Source organism: Gossypium hirsutum, chromosome D04, assembly GCF_007990345.1.
Source record: "Gossypium hirsutum isolate 1008001.06 chromosome D04, Gossypium_hirsutum_v2.1, whole genome shotgun sequence".
In the NCBI taxonomy this organism is placed as follows: domain Eukaryota; kingdom Viridiplantae; phylum Streptophyta; class Magnoliopsida; order Malvales; family Malvaceae; genus Gossypium; species Gossypium hirsutum.
The window spans coordinates 6,559,315-6,579,968 of record NC_053440.1 but is presented as its reverse complement, the minus strand read 5'-3'; the positions used below and the strand labels follow the sequence as shown (position 1 = coordinate 6,579,968).

General features: G+C 32.6%; 2 protein-coding genes across 2 annotated transcripts; both read left to right on the top strand.

The window, feature by feature from the left end:
* Positions 1–8,717: 8,717 nt before the first annotated feature.
* Positions 8,718–9,062, top strand: LOC107960935 (uncharacterized). The gene has a single exon (XM_016897184.1). The coding sequence runs from the start codon at positions 8,718–8,720 to the stop codon at positions 9,060–9,062; it is 345 nt and encodes a 114-aa protein (XP_016752673.1).
* A 2,452-nt stretch (positions 9,063–11,514) lies between these two features.
* LOC107960936 (uncharacterized mitochondrial protein AtMg00810-like) lies at positions 11,515–12,096 on the top strand. Its single transcript, XM_016897185.1, has 3 exons — positions 11,515–11,798; positions 11,910–11,941; positions 11,990–12,096. The coding sequence occupies exons 1-3, from the start codon at positions 11,515–11,517 to the stop codon at positions 12,094–12,096; spliced, it is 423 nt and encodes a 140-aa protein (XP_016752674.1).
* Positions 12,097–20,654: the final 8,558 nt, after the last annotated feature.

Here is a 20,654-nt window from a genome sequence, read left to right as displayed (position 1 = left end):
ATGGAGCGGATTAAAGGATCTTATCTCTCTGAAGTTACAGTAGAGAAGATCACATCAGGTCTTATCTCCCTGAGATTATAGTGGAACAGACCAAAGAATTTCAGATCTTATCTCCCTGAGATTACAGCGGAGCAGATCAAAGATAGTAATCCTATCTCCTTGAGATTACAATGGAGCGGATTAAAGGATCTTATCTCTCTAAAGTTACAGTAGAGAAGATCACATCAGGTCTTATCTCCCTGAGATTACAGTGGAATGGACCAAAGAATTTCGGATCTTTTCTCCCTGAGGTTACAGTGGAGCAGATTGAAGCTAGAGATCTTATCTCCCTGAGATTACAGCGGAGCAGATCGAAAACACTATCCTATCTCCCTGAAGTTACAGTGGAGCGGATTAAAATAAAGGATCTTATCTCTCTGAGGTTACAACAGAGTAGATCGCATCAGGTCTTATTTCCCTGAAGATGCAGTGGAACAGACTGAAAACAATAAGGCGTGTCTCCTTAAAGTTGTAGCGGAGCGGACAGAAGATAGTGATTCTTATCATGTCTAATCTTATTCCCCTAAAGTTGTAGTAGAATAGATGGAAGCGAAGACACAAACCTTGCCTCTTTCGGTTGTGATAGAGCTGGTTGAAGACAAAAGATCTTGCCTTCCTACATTAACAGCGAAGCAGATCGAAAACAAAGCCTTGCATCCATCGATTGCAGTGGAGCTAGTTAAAGAAGCAGATCTTGCCTTCCTGCATTAACAGCGAAGCAGATCAAAAACAAAGCCTTGCCTCCATCGGTTGCATTGGAGCTGGTTAAAGGTTACAGATTTTGTCTCCCTAAGCCGTAGCGGAGCAGATCAAAGACAGCAAATCTTATCTTCAAGTGTAAGGAAGCGGATTCAAACCACAAGTCCTATATCCCTGACCTGTAGTGGAATAGATTGGAAATTACAGATCTTGTCCCCCTGAAGTTACAGTGGAGCAGATTGAAGCCAGAGATCTTATCTCCCCGAGATTACAGAGGAGCAGATCGAAGACACTATCCTATCTCCCTGAAGTTACAGTGGAGTGGGTTAAAATAAAGGATCTTATCTCTCTGAGGTTACAGCAGAGTAGGTCGCATCAAGTCTTATTTCCCTGAAGATGCAGTGGAATAGATTGAAAACCACAAACCTCGTCCCCCTGAAGTTGCTACGAAGAAGATAAAGGCTACATGACGCATCTCTCTAAAATGCAGTGGAATGGATCGAAGCAACAAGACCTAGTGGACTGGAATGAAACTACTTGAAATGGAGAAGTACCAGAACAAGTCAAGACTCGGCGAGACCGGGCAAAATGGGCCTTTCTTAGTCTTTGCTCTGTTATCGTTACACGACAACGAGCAAAGAGGGGCAGCTGTTGCAGGCCTATTTGCCCGGACCCAAGAAAGAAATAAAAGGCCCAGCTCCTGGCCTCCTCACCTGCCCTCTGTTCACAGCCGTCACCACGCCCACTTGCCCCAGACCTACCGCCACTCCTCTGGTAGCCACCAACTCCACCGCCATCGTCACATCACCTGCAAAGAATATGGCAAACACGCAAGCAGAAACGAAGAAAAACTCTATTTCTTTCTTTCGGCTATAAAAGGCCAGACCTATTATGTTTAAGGGGCTTGAATCTTTCTTTGTAAAAAAAACGCATATCAGAATCAGAAATCAAGGGAAATAAAAGAGGTTCTTGTTTCTTATTCTTTTTTTTTCGATTCTATTTTTTATTTTATTTTATCGTTTTGCAAATCTTTTTTAAAAAAAAACTATTAATCAAAAAGAATAAAGAGGGGCTTACCGAATGCCTCGTGACCGCATCGTCGGAGGGCCGTTCTCCGTCATCGGGACCGATTTCGGGAAGGGATTGTGAGCCCCAGTCCCGGCGCTCGTGGGGGTTCAAGGACCCGACTCTCAAGTCGCCTGGAGGCAGGGCTTTTAAAAGCCCTTTTGTTGTGCTTCTTTGGCCGCCGATTTCGTGGCGGTACGGCGGACGGACGGTCAGCGGCGAGAGCCCAACCGTTGGAAGGCATAGGGAAGCTTTGAGAGCTTTCTGCAGTTTTTTTTGTGTGGGATGGGGAAAAAATGAAAAAATAAAAGAAATGGGTGCTTTTATAGCAGTAATAAAACGGCGCCGTTTTGGCCCTTAGGATCCGCACGCGACCCGACCCATTCCAGGGGATCCGTGTGTTTCCGTTCAATGGGCTATTTGCAACCCAGGTCCTCCGCTTTTATGCTTGTCTTCAATTTAATCCTTTCACCCTTTCGTTGGCATTTATTAATTTGGCCCCGCAGTTTTTGCGTTTATTTCAATTCGGTCCTGAATGAAATGATGGGCTAGAAGTTGGGGATATTCTCCCAATCGGTCCCTTGCTCTTGCAGCACATTTTATTGTGGTCCATGGGAGCCCTTTTCTATTTATTTGCACTTTAGACCCCATGTTTTGTTTCTAAATTCAGTTTAGTCGATTTGTTTATTTATTTTAGTTATTTTATTAATAATGTTAATAAATTTGATACTATCATGGTTATTATTATGTGTATTACTGTTGTTATATGTTATTTATATTAACTTATTTTAATATCAAAGATATTTGTTTTTATATTGATATTACTATATTTATATTATATTGATATTATTTATATCTTTCTTATTTTTCAAACTTTGTTACATGTGTATAATGAATATATCTATATACATAGATTTTTTTTACTCGTGTATATACATACATACATATTTATCTTTGGTTTTATATTTCTAAAATACATATGTACATATTTACATTGTTTTATTATATATATACTTTTATATTTTATAATTTTAATCTTTTTGTTATTTACTTATTTATTTAAGTTCTCATGATTATTTTAAGAGAATGTTTTATTTTTATTCGCTTATACATTTGTTATTTTGTGAGTTGTTGGTTTGTTCTTTTATTTATTTTATTTTGATTGCTATTGCTCGTATTTTTTATACTTTTTATACTTTCATATTCATTATGGTTTTACCATGCATAAAAAATGTAATTTGCTTTCGTATTTTTTGTTACGGTTTTCGTGTTTTTTTTATACTCGATTTAACAAAATTGGTTTTGAATAAATAATATTTCGTGTTTAGATTCGAGAAGGTCGTACCCTAACTTACTGGGTTTCGATTTTCACGATAAATCTAAATGTACGAATCTTTTTGAACTCAAATTTTAAGTGATCTCGAAATTTAAGAAAAGGGGTCGCGTCCTAACTTACTGGTTATGATCTCATTTTTAAATTCGAGATGGCCAAAATTTCTTAAATAAACTTTCTCATCCGCGTATCGAAAATTCGAGACATTGTGTCCTAACTCACTGGATATGATTCTCCTTCTCGAATAACGTGAAATATGCCCCTTTTTCCTGAAAATTTTCAACGTTTTAATACAAGGATCGTATTTTTAAAATTCTTCAAGGTTCTCAATTTTTGACATTAAGACATTAAGTAATCAACTAGGTACCAATTTTGGGCGTATCGAGGGTGCTAATCCTTCCTCGTGCGTAACCGACTCCCGAACCCGTTTTTTTTTTCTGAATTTCGTGGACCAAACTTGTTGTTTTAATAAAATCAAACCTTTTATTAAAAACCACCACTTTTCGAGGTGATCCAATCACACCTTATAAAAAAGGGATTAGTGGCGACTCCCGTTTCATTTTTCAAAACTCAATCTGACCCCGTTTTCATCCAAAAAATGGTGTCAACACATGTAATAATGTTATCTTTTGGGGGATAAATGTAACCAAAGCATAATACAACCAAAATACAGCAGATTAGTATAGCGGTGTACTAGTGTAAGAATGGTATTAGTAGACTGCTGCCATTCTCTATAGGAGCTAGTAATAGCCATGTGACAAGCCAAATTGTAGAGCTTTGGATACCGCGTTTGTTGAGAATAAAGCTGTTCACTGTTCGGATCGAATTTATATTTGTTTAAGTTTGACTGGGCTTGAATTTAAATTTATTTTAAATCTATTTATATTAATTTTAATTTTTTAAAAATATATTTTTATTATATTATTTTAATATTTAATAATTTTATTTTTTATTACTTTTTTTATAATCATCTTAATATTATTTTAATACTTATATCATAATAGTATTATATATTTAATATAGGAATAACTTAAACAAGAATGATCCTAAAAATTAAGGTTTTTAGGCAGCAATAAAAATTTGCCACAGCATCAAATTTTAAATATATGAAATTATTATACACTCATCCATAGAGAAATTATTTTATAGACATTTCTCACCATATTATTCATGGTCTTTTTTCAATTATTTAATCACATTTCATCAAAATTTTTATGACATTGACATATAATTTTGGTAATTTTTTTACCCTGAACCCTGAATATAAAATCTCAAACCTTAAATAAAAAACTTAAAACCCTAAACCCGAACCCAAAACCTCGAATCTTTAAACAACGAACCTCAAACTCATAAACAATAACCCTAAACCCTTAAACATGAACTCTAAACCTTAAATTCCGGACCTTGAACTTTAAACCTTAAACCTTAAATCCAAACCCTAAACTTCAGAGTTCAAGAATTAAGGTTCAAGGTTCGAGTTCAAGATTCAGGGTTCTATGTTTGAGGTTTAGAGTAAAATAATTACCAAAATTATGTGTGAATGGCATATAAAAAATTTGCATAAAAATTACTAATTTTTTTTATAATTGGTTGCACAAAAATTTTAAAAATTAATTTATGAAAATGAAAAACAAAATGATTAAAATTTGTAAAAAAAGAAAAATATTTGTTTATAATTTTAAAAAATTAATTATTTTAAATAATTTAATTAAAGTTAAATTAAGTTGGAGAATATATTAAATATAGATGAGTGTATAATAATACTTTGTTATTTTTAAAATTTAATGACGTGACACTATTTTATTGGTGCCTAAAAACTTTGCTTTTTAGAATCATCATAATATAATTTATTCCTATTTAGTATAGGTTTATTTTTAAATACGTTCTAAATTATATAATATATAAAAATAATATAATATAAAGTATTATAAACTTAAAAATAGCTAGGCTTGAGTCTTGAATGTTCAAGCCTGAGCTCGACCCATATTTTAAATGGGTATAATTTTTTTTGCCCAAGTCCTTTTTTCGAGCTTAATATTTTTACTAAAATCATCTCAAGTCTTGAATGAACCTTCAGATCTGTACGGATAACCTGATCCATAAACAGGTCTAATGTGGAGACAGCGAACTGGTTAAGTAAATCTCGGCCCGCACTAGTATGGGTGCAAGTTTCCAATGACCGTGTAGACTTCCTCGAAACAGTTTTTCCCATTTCAATTGCGAACGATAGTCAATGTTTGGGAGCGTCGGGTTAGGGGAAGTTCGCAATGGAGTTTGGAGAGTCCCATGTAGGATGTAGCCATAATTAGAGGGGAGAGGACAGGTCCCGTGATTGTGGCGGCACCCCCAAACATCGTCGTGTTGCTATGATTGAGATGATGGAAACTATGAGATAGTCGAAGAATGCGTTAATTGCAGTGACCTTAATAAGTGGCTGTCTCTGGTTAGTCCTCGACGAATGTAATAATTTTATTAATATATTATTAATTATTTTTTATTGGTTTTAAAAATTAAATGTAAGATTTTGTATAAAAAATTTAAGTTTAATATAAATTTTAAGAGCGGTACTAATATTAAATTAGTATGCAAGTTAATATATGAATAAGTTTTTTTAGATATATCATTTATAAATATAATAAAGGGTAAACTATCAAAATAGTCACTTTTATTTGTCTCAGGTTACATTTTAGTCGTTTATGTTTGAAATGTTACGTCTTAGTCACTTACGTTATCGCGTTGTAACATTTTAGTCACTAAGCCGTTAATTGCCATTAACAGTGTAATGGTAAGCTGGCGTGACACATTAAATCATTATTTCAAACAAAAATTTTAGGTTAAATTCTACAATTGGTCCCTATATTTTTTTCATTTTGAGCAATTTAATTTTTTATTTTATGTTCTTTTAACTTTCTTTTTTTCTCATTCTCTTCTGCTTCTCCCTCTGTTTTCCTCCCTTCTTCATTTCTTTTAACGTAGTTTTTCTATGTTTTTCATTTGTTAAAACTAGTCTACAAGCTCGCCTCACTTAAAAAATTAAATTATTCAAAAAAATGAAAGTATAAGGTCTAGTTTTAACAAATGGAAAGCATAGAAAAACTACGTTAAAAGAAATGGAGAATGGAGGAAAACAGAAGGAGAAACAGAAGGTAATGAAAAAAAAAAGGAAAAAAAGTAAAGTTAAAAAACATAAAAGAAAAAAATTTAAATTACTCAAAATGAACAAATAAGAAGACCGATCGTATAAAGTAACCTAAAATTTTTGTTTGAAATGATTATTTAACATAACGTAAGTGACTTGTGACTAAAATGATATAACCCAATAACGTAAGTGACTAAAATGTAACCTGAGGTAAACAAAAGTGACTATTTTGATAGTTTACCCTATAATAAAAATATTGTTCAAGTTAGTATAAAAATTAAATGTAAAAATTCATTCTTTGAAGACAATATTATTGAAAAGAACGATCACGACTCTTAAATATACTCTATTAAATACAATAAATAAATAAATCGAACCACAAGTATGGTATATATAATCTTATTTACTTTGATAGAAAAAATCAGCTCACTAATTTTTTTTTTATTTCAAAATATAAGTAAATCTAATACTTATTTCAAAAAAACTTGCAAGTGAACCAGTAGTTTAACCATTTTAAATACACTATTTTAACTAAAAATAAAAATAAAGATTTTAAATATTTTTTAAATTTTTTATCGAATTTGGATCATAAATCAATCCTACCATGTGAAATAATTATTTTAAAATATCATTTAAAGAAATTAGATTGAATATATGAAATTTTATTTAAATGATGTTTTATATTTTAATAAGTTAACTAAATGCTTCTAAAAACACAAACAACGACAGTATTTAAATTTTTTTTTATATATTTTAATATCTTAAGTGAATTTATGGTTAAATACAATAAAAATCATGAATATAAACACAAACTTTTATCTAATTTAATTTTAATGAGAAAACTATGAAAAATATGAAATGAATTAATATTGCAACAAAAACATAAAATGTGATATCCAAAAATAACATAAATTTAATATGAATAAATAAATAAACATGTCAAGATATACATAAAAAATTATATAAATTTACAATATTTTTAAACTCAACAAATTAAAATAAAAACAAACATCCCTTTTTGTTTTTTTATCCTTCCTTTCTCCCTTCTTTCATTCTCCTCTTTATTTTTTTCTTTCAATCTCACCCGGTGGTCGAGTTTGAAATTTTTATGGGAGGCCGAAATTAAATTATATATTTTTACGATAGTAAAAATGAAACTCCATCATTTTAATAGCCTATATATTTATAATTTTTAAAGAGTCAAATTAAAATTGTATCAATTTTGAGAACAAAATACAATTTTATTATTTCTAAATTAAAATTTTATAAATTATAAATGACTTAAATTAAAATTTTATCATTTTAGGAGCATGGCCGTTGGATCTTTGCTCCACCACTTATCTCACCTAAATAAAAATAATGAATAATAAACGAACCCATGTTTTAACTTCAAAGGATAGAGAATCTACAATAATTACTTTTTGTAATGCCCCAAAATTTGTATACGTGATTTGTTAGATTTTGTCATATAATTTAGTACCTACTTTAATGGTTAAGGGTGTTGAGTGTGTGTTGTGGGTTTGAGGTTTAAGTTCCTTTGTGAGTGATATGACAATAATTTTTTTTATGTTTGTGTCGTTTAAGTGGTTGAGTTTTGAGTAGATTTAAATACTAGAAAAAAAATGTTGATAATAGTGGATTAATTGGGACTTTATTTTTGTTTTATTTTATTTTATCTTAAAAAAATATTAAAAGGTTTTTCTTTTCCACTTTTCACCTTTTTTTTTCACGGTCCATTGCTCTCATTACTGTGATTTTTGGCACTTCCAGTAAATGTTGGAGAATGATTCAAAGTTAGTTTTTTTCTAAATTTAGATTTGGCTGAGTTGTGCTTAGTTTGTTATTTTCCTTATTTTTCTGTTTTTTGTTGAGATATGATTTAGTGCCAAATTTTTTTGTTTCTTCTATTGAAATTTGTTGCTATGTAAAGCCTATATAAGAGGCTGGTCTTTAGTTGAATAAAGGCATCAATTTTTCCCAAATATACTATAGCTTATTTGTGTCCATAACCTGTTTGATAAAATTACTCTTAGAAATCTTTTACCATCTCTTATTTTTAAAGGTTGTTTTGAGTTTCTGTTCCCTTGTGCAACTGTCTTCTTCAACATTCTTTGGTATCAGAGCTAGGTTCAATTGTTATTAAGTGTATTTTTCATGGCGGCAAACAACAATACCGTGAGTGTTTCTCAATCGGCAATTCCCGTTTTCAATAGAGACAACTATAAGTTTTGGAGCATCAAAATGAAGACACTGTTTAAGTCTCAAGAATTGTGGGACTTAGTTGAGAATGGGTATCCTGATGACGATGGGGAGGCTAAGTTGAGAGAAAACCAGAAAAAAGACAACTAATCATTATTCTTCATTCAACAAGCTGTTCACGAGTCAATTTTTTCAAAAATTGCAAGAGTAGAAACTATAAAAAAAGCTTGGACAACATTGCACATGGCGTATCAAGGCACTTCGAAAGTTGTTACAGTGAAGCTTCAGACTCTTCATCGTGACTTTGAGACGTTGCAAATGAAAAGTGGAGAATCCGTGCAAGATTATCTTACAAGGGCAGCAGTGGTTGTCAATCAAATGAAGTATTATGGAGAGCAAGTTACGGATCAAACTACTATTGAAAAAGTGTTGTGGACTTTGACTCCAAAGTTTGATCATGTCGTTGCAGCTATTAAGGAGTCTAAAGACTTAGCTACTTACTCATTTGATGAACTACAGGGATCTTTGCAGTCCCACGAAGCGAGATTGAACCGCACAAATGAAAAGTCTGACGAAAAGGCATTCTAAGTGATGGAAGAGCCTTCCAAGCAGCAAGACGATTCAAGAAAGCCACATACAGAAGAGGTTATCATGGCAGAGGTGGTTATCGTGGCAGAGGGGTCGAGGCAGAGGTAGAGGTGTTGGACATGATGAGCAAAGACAGATGACAGAAAAACAGAAGTAATATAGGAGCAATGTTTAATTTTATTATTGCAAGAAATTTGGGCATGTGATGGCAGATTGCTAGAAAAGGGAAAGACAATCCAACTATGCAGAAGGTGACGAAGAGATTAAGCTATCCATGGCTTATCAAGATGATGTTATAGCTTCGAAAGACATATGGTTTTTGGACAGCAGCTGTTCAAATCATATGACGGGGATAAAATCTTTGTTCAAGGAGTTAGATGAGTCATACAAGGTGAATGTGAGACTTGGTAATGACAAGCAGATGCAAGTTAAGGGCAAAGGCACTGTGGCGATAAGTAATGGTCATGGTAACATAAAGCTCCTTTATAATGTCTATTTTATTTCTACTTTATTTCAAAATTTATTGAGCATTGGGCAGCTTATGGGTAGTGGATATTCTGTCATGTTTGATGATATGTTTTGTGTGATTAGAGACAAAAAATTAAAAAAAAATTATTGTTGATGTTCAAATGGCACCAAACAAGCTCTTTCCTCTTGAAGTCTCTAATGTAGAAAGTCAGGCTCTTGTTGTGGCATTTACGGTATGGGCACTTGAATGTAAAGGGTCTAAAATTGTTGAGTCAAAAGGAAATGGTGTTCGGGCTGCCAAAAATTGAGTCTTTAGATTTGTGCGAAGGGTGTATATTTGGGAAACAATGTAAAAAACCATTTCTTGTAGGAAACTCTAGAAGGGTGTCTGAGTGTCTTGGGCTTGTACATGCTGATATTTATGGCCCCATAAAAACAGAATCCTTAGGTGGAAGTCGTTATTTTTTGTTATTTACAGATGATTGCAGCCGCATGAGTTGGGTGTATTTTCTTCACTCCAAATCAGAAGTATTCAAGATTTTTAAGAAGTTTAAGACGCTCGTTGAAAAGTAAAGCAGAAGAAGTATCAAGGCTTTACGCACTGATCGAGGATGATAATTTTTGTCTAATGAATTTAACTAGTTTTGTGAAAAACAGGGCATACATAGAGAGTTGACAGCACCTTATACATTGCGGTAAAACAGTGTGGCTGAACGTAATAACCGAATGATTGTCGAAATGGCAAGAAGTTTGCTGAGATCTAAGGGGCTGCCAGATAAGTTTTTGGCTGAAAGTGTTGTTGTTGTTGTTTATTTGCTGAATTTGTCTTTAACAATGGCAGTTCTCAACCGAACACCTTATGAAGTGTAGAGTGCTAGGAGACCTTCGGTAAGCCATTTGAAAATATTTGGTTGTATTGCCTATTCTTTGGTAGATTTATACAATCGAAGCAAGCTTGATAAAAAGTCTGTGAAATGCATCTTTGTTGGTTATTGTTCTCAATCCAAAGCATATTGGCTTTACAATCTTTTGAGTGGCAATGTGATTATTAGCAGAAATATTGTTTTTAATGAGAATGCAAGCTGGGATTGGAATGAAGAGCAGGTACATCGGCAAATATCTATGCCCATTGAGGTTTCACAAGATGAAAGACAAGAGTTAAATTCAGTAAGTTCACCTCCTAACTCACCAAGAGCTACAATTTCTGAAGAGCCTTTAGCTTAGCAACTCTCGCTTAGAATATCGGCAATGGCCAAAAAGCTGAATCCAAAATATGTTGATGACACTTATGCATCTTATTAGTTTGCTCTTGTTGTTTCAGATCTTATATACTATGAAGAAGCTGCTGAAAAAGAAGAGTGGCAAAAGGCAATAGAGGAATAGATGAAAGCTATTGCGAAGAATGGAACATGAGAAATGGTGGACTTACCGAAAGGCAAAAGTACAATTGGCTTGAAGTGAGTGTCCAAAACAAAGTTTGCTACTGATGGAAGCTTACAGAAACACAAAGCTCGTCTTGTGGCGAAAGGTTATACACAATAACATGGTGTTAATTTCGAAGAAACTTTCTCTCCGGTAGCTCGGTTTGAAACAGTGAGGCTTGTTCTAGCATTGGCTGCACAATTGCAATGGCCTGTTTATCAATTTGATGTTAAGTCTACATTCCTTAATGGATATTTACAAGAAGAGGTTTATGTAGCACAGCCGGAAGGTTTTATAAATAAGGGAAATGAAACGAAGGTGAACAAGCTGAAAAATGTGTTATACGGACTGAAGCAAGCCCCTCGAGCATGATACAGCAAGATTGATGGGTATTTCTAGAAAAAAATGGTACGTGAGAAGTGAGAACGAGCCCACCTTGTATGTGAAAAAAGAAGGTAATGATTTCACCATTGTCTGTCTTTATGTTGATGATATCATTTATACTAGTTCTTCTACCTTTCTTGTAGATGAGTTTAAATCTCAAATGATGAATCAATTTAAGATGTCGGATATGGGTCTACTGCATTATTTCCTTGGTCTTGAAGTTCATCAGGCTGAAGATGGTATTTTTATCTCACAAAGAAAATATGCCAAGGACTTTCTCAGTAAGTTTGGCATGCTTAATTGTAAGCCTGCAACTACACCTATGAATATCAATCAGAAATTGCAGCAAGAAGATAGAGAAGAAATGGCAGATGTAAACAGGTTCAGAAGCTTGGTAGGTGGTTTAATTTACTTGATGCACATCAGGCCCGATATTGCATTCCCTGTTGGTGTTATTTTCAGGTTTATGCAATAACCTTCAACAGTTCATTATGGAGCAACAAAAAGAGTCTTGCGTTATATTGTAGGAACTTTGGAGTATGGTGTTTGGTACTCCAAAACTTTAAATTTCAGATTGTGTGGGTTCACAGACAATGATTGGGCAAGTTCGTTGGATGATAGATGAAGTGTTTCAGCAAATGTTTCCACTCTAGGTTCGGGAGTGATCACTTGGAGTTCGAAAAAGCAAGCTGCAGCAGCACTGTCAACTTTAGAAGCTGAGTATATAGTAGCAACCTCAGCAGCTTGTCAAGCAATTTAGCTAAGAAGAGTGTTAGCAGATCTTCAACATAAGCAAAAAGGAGCAACGGAAATATTTTGTGACAATAAAGCAACTATTACCATGACAAAAAATCCAACTTTCCATGGTAGAATGAAACATATAGACATTCGCTATCATTTTTATATGCGATCTGGTTGCGAAGGAGGAGATAACATTAGAATATTGCAGTACTCAAAATCAACTGGCAGATGTGCTGACCAAGTCATTGTCCAAAGAGAAGTTTTGTTATTTTAGAGCCTTACTTGGTGTGTGAAAGTTTGAATCAAGGGGGAGTGTTGGAGAATGATTCAAAGTTAGTTTTTTTCTAAATTTAGATTTGGTTGAGTTGTACTTAGTTTGTTATTTTCCCTATTTTTCTATTTTTTTGTTGAGATATGATAGTGCCAGATTTTTTTGTTTCTTCTATTGAGATTTGTTGCTGTGTAAAGCCTATATAAGAGGCTAGTCTTTAGTTGAATAAAGGCATCAGTTTTTCCCAAATATATTATAGCTTATTTGTGTCCATAACCTGTTTGATAAAATCACTCTTAGAAATCTTTTACCATCTCTTATTTTTAAAGGCTGTTTTGAGTTTCTTTTCCCTTGTGCAGCTGTCTTCTTCAACAGTAAAGAAAAACAAAGGAAATGCTCCTTCCCTTTTTTTAAATTTTGACTTTTGTTTCAATTGGTGTTTGCTTTTGTTCCAATTGATTTATTCTTTCTCTCGTGGGTGGTCTGTGGTGCAATTGCTGTTGCTTTTACAAATATGATTTTAGGGGTATTTGAGAGTAAATGGGTTGGTTAGTCTTTTTTATTAAGCTTATGAATGATTATTCTTGTTTTTAAAATGTTGATTAATCTTGCGGATTTTTGGTGGTTAGGTGGTGATTAAGGAACTCGAGACTTCCTCTTGCGATATAGTTGTGTAAGGACTATTATTGATTTTTGAGTGAGTATTCGATCATTGGAAGGGTTAATTCTCATTTTAGTAACGTCATTATTCACATTTTGTTCAAGTGAGTTCTTAGAATAATTAAGGAATTGTGGCTTAATTAGTTGAGTAAATCTTTTTTTAGGTTCGAGAAGTCTGGTGGTTGCATTCACATCAAAATCGAACCAGATGTGTATCGAAAAACATGAAAAACAGTAATCGATGAAAGCCAAAAAAGTTTATTATCGACCGTGTGACGGACCGTGTGCCACACACAGTCTAAGCTATTTGAGCCGTGTGGGTCCAAAATTATGAAATTTCCCCTATGGTCATATATGACGTTCCGATCAATCGTTGGCATTCCATGGGGTCCATTTGTGATCTGATAAGCTATAAAACATGAAATTCGATCATTTTTTAGCACTAAGTCTGTTATCTGTTGAGTATTTGAAATGGTATATAATTTGTAAACTTTAGCTATGTGAAATTTGAGAAACTTTTATATATGCTCAATATATGTTATCTTATGCATGTATTCTGGAAACATGTCTGACATCTGTTATAATCTGTATCTATATTTGGGATGGGTTATGATATGTGGAGAAAGTGCTTTTGTAAAAGGCGATAACTCGTCTATTTATCTAGCAGCCCAGCTGCAACTATTCTGTAAAGTGTCATATTGACACTAAGTGATGTGTAGGGCTGGATGGGTGTTTTATACTCATATGGTGTGTTGGAATGGTCAGTGTTGGTGTGTAGCGGTTGGGGGTAGGATTATATATGTATTTGTTTTGCTCCTTTAAGTATATGTTTCTGATAAATTTGCTTAATATGCATTAACTGTTTTAAGTTATTTGTTATGCACTGAGTTTTGAAAAACTCATTTTCTATTTGACTGATATTTTTAGGTAATTCTCAGACTTAGGCGGGTCGGTGCAACAGGAGCTCGGTTATATAAATTTAGCTTTTTATTTTAATTATTTTAATTTGGGATTTAAGTGTTTTGTAAATTTTGGACGTTTTCGACTGTTTGGGGTTTTTGACATTATTTATCGTTTCTGTATTATACTGTTTAAATATTTTTAAAGATCCACTGCAAAATAATAAGTTTTTTTTAAAACATAAATAAACAATGCTTTCAGTAAAATTGTTAAAGAAGATATAGTTTTGAAAGATTCAAAATTTTAAGAGTTACTGTCGATTTTGAAATTATATGAAAATTAAATTATCAATCGTTCTATATAGCAACTCCAGATTCGGCCATAATGTCTAGGCCGAATTTAGGGTGTTACACTTTTGTTTTTATATATGTTTTAGATATATACATATATGTTTGAAAGGTTCACAAAGTATGTAAAAGGATTTGGTAATAATCATGTGTTTGTCATAGAGGTGCTCATGGGCTGGGCGGACCGGCCCGACGGCCCGCCCGAAATATGGGAGGGTTCGGGTAAAAATATAGGCCCGAAATATGGATTTGGGCAAAAAACGAGGCCCGTTTAGAAAACGGGTCAGGCCTCGGCACCATTTTTTTGGCCTGAGCCCGTCCCGAATGTAATAAATATATATGTTTTAATTTTTTAATTTTAAAATATTTTTAAAATACTTTTTTATTTTTTATTTTTAAAATAAATTTTTAGTGTTTATTAAAAAAATAGGCCTGGCCGGGCCGGGCTTGAGCTTAGGAATTTTTTCCCGGGCCAGGCCAGGACAAAATTCCAGGCCCATATTTCAGGCCCGGTCCTAAGACGCGGGCCGAAATTTTTTCTCGACCCGGCCCGAACCCGGCCCGGCCCGGCCCATGAACACCTTTAGTTTGTCATACATGTCTTTTTCTTTCTGAAATGTTTTTATTTTTATTTATTAATTACGTTATATTCAATATTATTGGTAAAAATTTTCATAATTTTTATATTAAAAGTTAAATTATATTTTATTTCATTTACTTAAAAAGTGGGTAAAATAATTTTTGTACGACAGATTAAAGAGTAAATTGATTATTTCTGTTAAAAATTTCATTTATTTCTATTGTTAAAAACCAATGTGGGTAATAGAATAACTAAACAATTACACAAGATGTACAACATGTACCTCATAGTGACGTACATGGACCAATTTTTAATAGATATAATGGATGAAATTTTTAAAACAAGAAAACTAATTTACTCTATCATCAGACATACAAAAATGAACTTGTCCATTTTTTAAATAGAGTGGATAAAATGGAATCCGACTATCTTTATGATACTTTATATATTTGTAAAAGAATGAAAATTAAAATAAGAAAAAAAATATCTTGTAGTGGTTTTAGAATTTTACAAGAGAGTGAAAGTGATAGGAGTAGGTTAACAAGAGATAATATTTTTATTTGAAAAATCAAATCATTAACATAACATTATTATTTATTTTATAAATTGATTTTTTTTCACATTCTTTACTCAATAAAGCATTTTATAATAGTCTGTGTTATATTTTAGGTAGCTATTGTGAACCTCATATTGTACTTTGCAGATATCTTAATATATTTATAGAAGAGTTTGACACGCGAACTTTAATGAAACCAACAATACTACGAACCCAAAGTTAACCCAAGCCATAGATTTAGTTTACGAACTTTTGCTTAGCGAACTTCAAAATAGGGCATCTCCATCAAGATTACGTCAAGGCCACGTAGAGAACCAAAGTAATTGATTGCCAGTCGCCTTAAGATGTCTCACTTTAGGATGTAACATTGCCATCACTGCTAAGATTATCAAATCAAACTTCCACGTCAATAGCCTTAAGACACGTATCCAAATTTGTCCCCTAATATAAAATAACCATGCAGATGTAAACACTCCACTTTTAGAACCCCATAACTCTCCCAAAAGTAGAGAATTCTCCCCAACCTACACTCCATTCTCCTCCGTTCAATCATCATCTTGTTCCCTTGTTCACCTCACTGGTTAACAATTGGTACAATGAGTGTGGAGAGACATGGCGTATCTATGTAGTAGTGATCCTCCTAACACTGAGTTTGATCCTCTCAATGATCAAGTTATGAACCCCATTGGTCATAAAATCAGAACAAATACGGAATAAACCAGGAAATCAAACCAAGACCCATTGTATGTTAGTTAGCAATATCCCTCACAAAACCAAAATCAACAAAACCCTTACCAAAAAAATCCACACCACTAGTTTTACCAATATCCCCATGGTATTACAACCCCCAAAACCTACACCACACCGGAGCATCACTAATAAACCAAGGGTCTCAACATCATCAGTCCAATAATCAACATTATCTAGACATGCAAGAGAGAATAAGAGTTATCGGGGAGCAAGTGTCCTCTTTGAAAAAGAGATGCGAAGAGCAACAAAAGTTTATCCAGGAGCAGATGGGTAGGCAAAAAGCAGATGAAAGAAATGAAAAGCTCATTAAGGAGCTCAAAGCAAATAGGATGAACCAAGATCAAAATCTCAAGTGTAGAAATGAAGAGTTCATCCATTCTGAACACGATCGTCAGCATGCAAGTCAAGGTAATGAAAATTTATTAGATGAGGATCTTGATATGGATAATAGAGATGATAGTTATGATGAGGACTATGATGATAATTATAGTTGCTCTAGTTAAAATACCTTGGAGCAAAAAGTAGAAAAGTTAGAGAAACATTTATAGGATTTTCAAAAATTAGAATCTTCTGGATTTGTGAAGAAGTATAAAAATTAGCCTATAGCTAAAAAAGTATTACGACATCATGTTTTAAATTCCCCAAAATGATGTATGATGGTCAATGAGACCTTCAAGACCATTTGACCCATTATGTAAAACATATGAATATATGCGGGGTTTTAAATGAAGTTAAATGTAAGGCATTTTCAATGACATTAAAAAACTCAACTCAAGTGTGATATCTAGAACTGCCACAACATTCCATCATGAATTTTGAACAATTGGTAGACCTATTTATAAGCAGGTTCTTACAAATAAGACATTAAAGCAATCTCTCACGTGCCTCATGCCTATCAAGAAATGTGAGGTTAAGCTTTTGAGAGATTTTGTGAAAAGGTATGCGATAACTATGGTCACAAAAGATGTTGCTGGGGAATTTGTTGTTCAAGCTTTCATGTCCGAAACAAATTATCAGTTTTTGAAATATAATTTGATTGATAAACCTCCAGTCAACTTCTCATCATTATATGAGAAGGCTCACATTTTTGTTGAAAGTGATGAGTCAGAGAAAGCTAAAGTGCAAGCGCAATAAACTAATGCACGAACCTCAGGAGATTTCCACAATTCTTTGAGAGGCAGGCCCCCATTGCATGGTAGAGTAGAAGAACTCGTTCTCAACATTCGTATTCGGGTGTACGAATATTGAAGTATTGTGTTAACCTTAGGGGGCGACGTCTACTACACGATTACACCAATTAGGGCTGATTTTCTTCTAAGGCAGTGGTTCTTCTATGGTACAACGATTATTTCATTTGTTTATGCTCAATTTATTTATTCTGTCAATGCTAACTAGTTTGTTTTGCAATAGTATATTCACGTACAAACTAAATACACTTATAAAATATCTAATACTTAAACATAGACTTCAATACTATTATGAACCTCCTAACAGGCTCCTGAAGGTCTCTTTATAACTTTTATTCACCTGGGAAGGAGGGAGGCAATTATTATACCTTAGGCAGCAAACCTTGTGAACCTCATAGCATACCTCGCAAATATCATAAGATACTCGTAGAAGAGCTTGGCACATGTTCTCCGATGAAACCAACAATATTGCAAACCCAAAGTTATCTCCAAACCTCACGACTAGTTCGTGAACCTTTGCTTGACGAACTTCAGAATAGGGCATCTTTGTCAAGATTATGTGAGGACCACATGGAGAACCAGAGTAATTGGTTGCCAGTTGAACGTAACATCACCATCACTACCAATATTATCAAATCAGACTTCCACGTCAGCAGCCTTAAGAAACATATCCATATTTGTCCCCCACTATAAAAGAGCCATGCAAACAACTCACATACACTTGCATAAACACTCCGCTTCTAGAACCCCATAACTCTCCAAACAAATAATTCTCCTTAACCTACACTTTATTCTCCTCCATTAAATCATCATCTCCTTCCCTTCACCTTACCAATTTACAATATGTATATAAAATATTATAATTAAAAATATATAAAATATGTGTAAACCTAACAAATATAAACACAACAAATTTAATTGTATAGAAATATATAAACTTAACAAATATAAAAATAAGTAATTAACATTAATATTGCTGAAAAAGTAATACCTACAAACTTTGGGCAAGAGAATGAGAATGAGAATTTTGTTAAGAACTTCAGTAGGTATATAGGAAACATAATATTAAAACAAACTATAATTCAATTCTCCTACAATAATACTTACAATTCTTAATATGATAAAAGAAATGTATAAAAATATGACCAATAATCATAAAAGAAAACAAAAGGAAAAATATTAAAAATTATTTTAAAATAGAAAAAATAAAGTAATTAATAATTCATATTAGAAATATTATCACACTTGTAAGCGTTTGAAAAAAAAATTATTTAAAATATAAATTTAAAATTTAAAATAACATACAATAAAAATGAAACATATGGCTTGAAACTAAGTAATAACAACACATGAAATGGCTACGATATTAAAATAAAAAAGTTTAGATTAAATTGTGAGTAAAATGAAATTTAAGTGTGTAAATACATTATATTAAAAATGCTAAATGTACTACAATTTTTTATTATTGTATTGTCATCAATATTGAGTTAGTGTCAAAGTTGACTTGTGACACCAATTCAATTAACAACATTTTCAATATTAGAAATTTTATCATACAAGTATGGACGTGGAAACCACTATTTAGAACACATATATATGTGTTTAAAAATAACATATAATAAATAATGAAATGTATGGTTCGAAACTAATTAATAATAATTTAAGGCATGAATAATACATATAATAAATCCAATTGAATTTAAGGTATTTGGTGAACCAAGCTTTATTGGACAAATTATTTTGATATACAAAACATCATTTTAAACAAAACTTGGTAAAATTTTTATTTTAAGTGATATCTAAAAAGAAAAATTGTTGAATTTATACTAGAAAAATCTTTTAAGGCCGAGTTAGTTAAACAAACTTTCAAATTTTCAAATAAGTTAAAAATGGTCTAGGCCAAAAAGTATTGATTTGGTATCGATACTTTTTGTCAAGTATCAATAAATTTTAGTTGAGTATCGATAGATTCATAGTTTTATCAATAACTTTTTCAGTATCGATACGAAAATGACATTTTGTCTTTCAAAGTATTTATCAAGTATCGATACAATATCAATACCTTTTGCTTGGTATCAATAAATTTCTTCAAGTATCGATAGTGGTACACTTTTAACGATACCTTTTTTGGTATCGATACGAAATTGACATTTTGACTTTCAAAGTATTTATCAAGTATCGATATATTCTATTTGGTATCGATAAATTTCTATTGGTATCGATATTAATGGCTCTAACAATCACTAAATTGGGCATTAGATACTAATAATATCGATACTTGTAGAAAGAATATTGATACTTATTTTTGTAGGTGACATTAATGCACAAGTTATTTCATCTTTAACTACTCTATTCAATATTCTAACAATCACAACGACTGGAAATCAATTTAGTAGTATAAATACCATTTTCAAAAAGTTCTACAACAACAAGAGAGATTATCCAAGCTCAGATTTCAATCAAACAACCTTTGTGCTTAACTTTTCATACTTTTTCTTGTACACACTTGATAGCTTTCATTGTTATTCATTTAGCTCAAGTGTTTTCTTGTTTCATTTGTGCTCGATTGGCAAACAATCCAATCTTGTAAGGGTTAATTTTTAGTTTGTTTATTTGTTTCACTCTTTGAGAGAGTTATATCTTAAGGTTTGGGTAGAAAACTTAAGAAGTTGTAAGGTTAAACCTTGTCTTCGAAGGTAAGATATGAGAGTAGGCAATTGGGGTTGAACCACTCTAAATCGTTGTGTTCAATTGTTCTATTTTTTCTTTCAAGCTTCCACAATTTTTTTAAAAGTGAATTCATTCCCTCTTAGCGATTTTGGATTGATTAATCGAGCTAACAATATTGGCTTGTATCATTTTTTATGGTTAGGTTAGGTTTAATATACCCTTTAGTGTCAAATTAGATATTGATGTTAAATTTAGATACTTAATTGGGATAAAAAACTCAAGTATTAAATTGAAAAAAAAATTACAGTCACCAAATTGAACATTGAAGTTAAATTTAGGTGCTAAATTGAGACAACAAACTCAGGTACCGAATTGAGATAAAAAAAACTTATGTACTCAATTGAACATTGAGGCCCAACTTAAGTACCAAATAATATATTGATCTCTATATTAAGCAGACGTTTTTAATTTTTTATAATCAAATCATAAGTAGTAATTTAGAGGTCCCAATGGGTTGAATCGGGTTGGATTTGGATCAGGTCAATATATGATATTAACACAATTCATACTTGTCCAAACTTTACCTATCTGAAATATGAAACTCAATTTTTTGAAACCTGTCTATATTTGTAAATAGTTAACTAATGCTTGTTTTA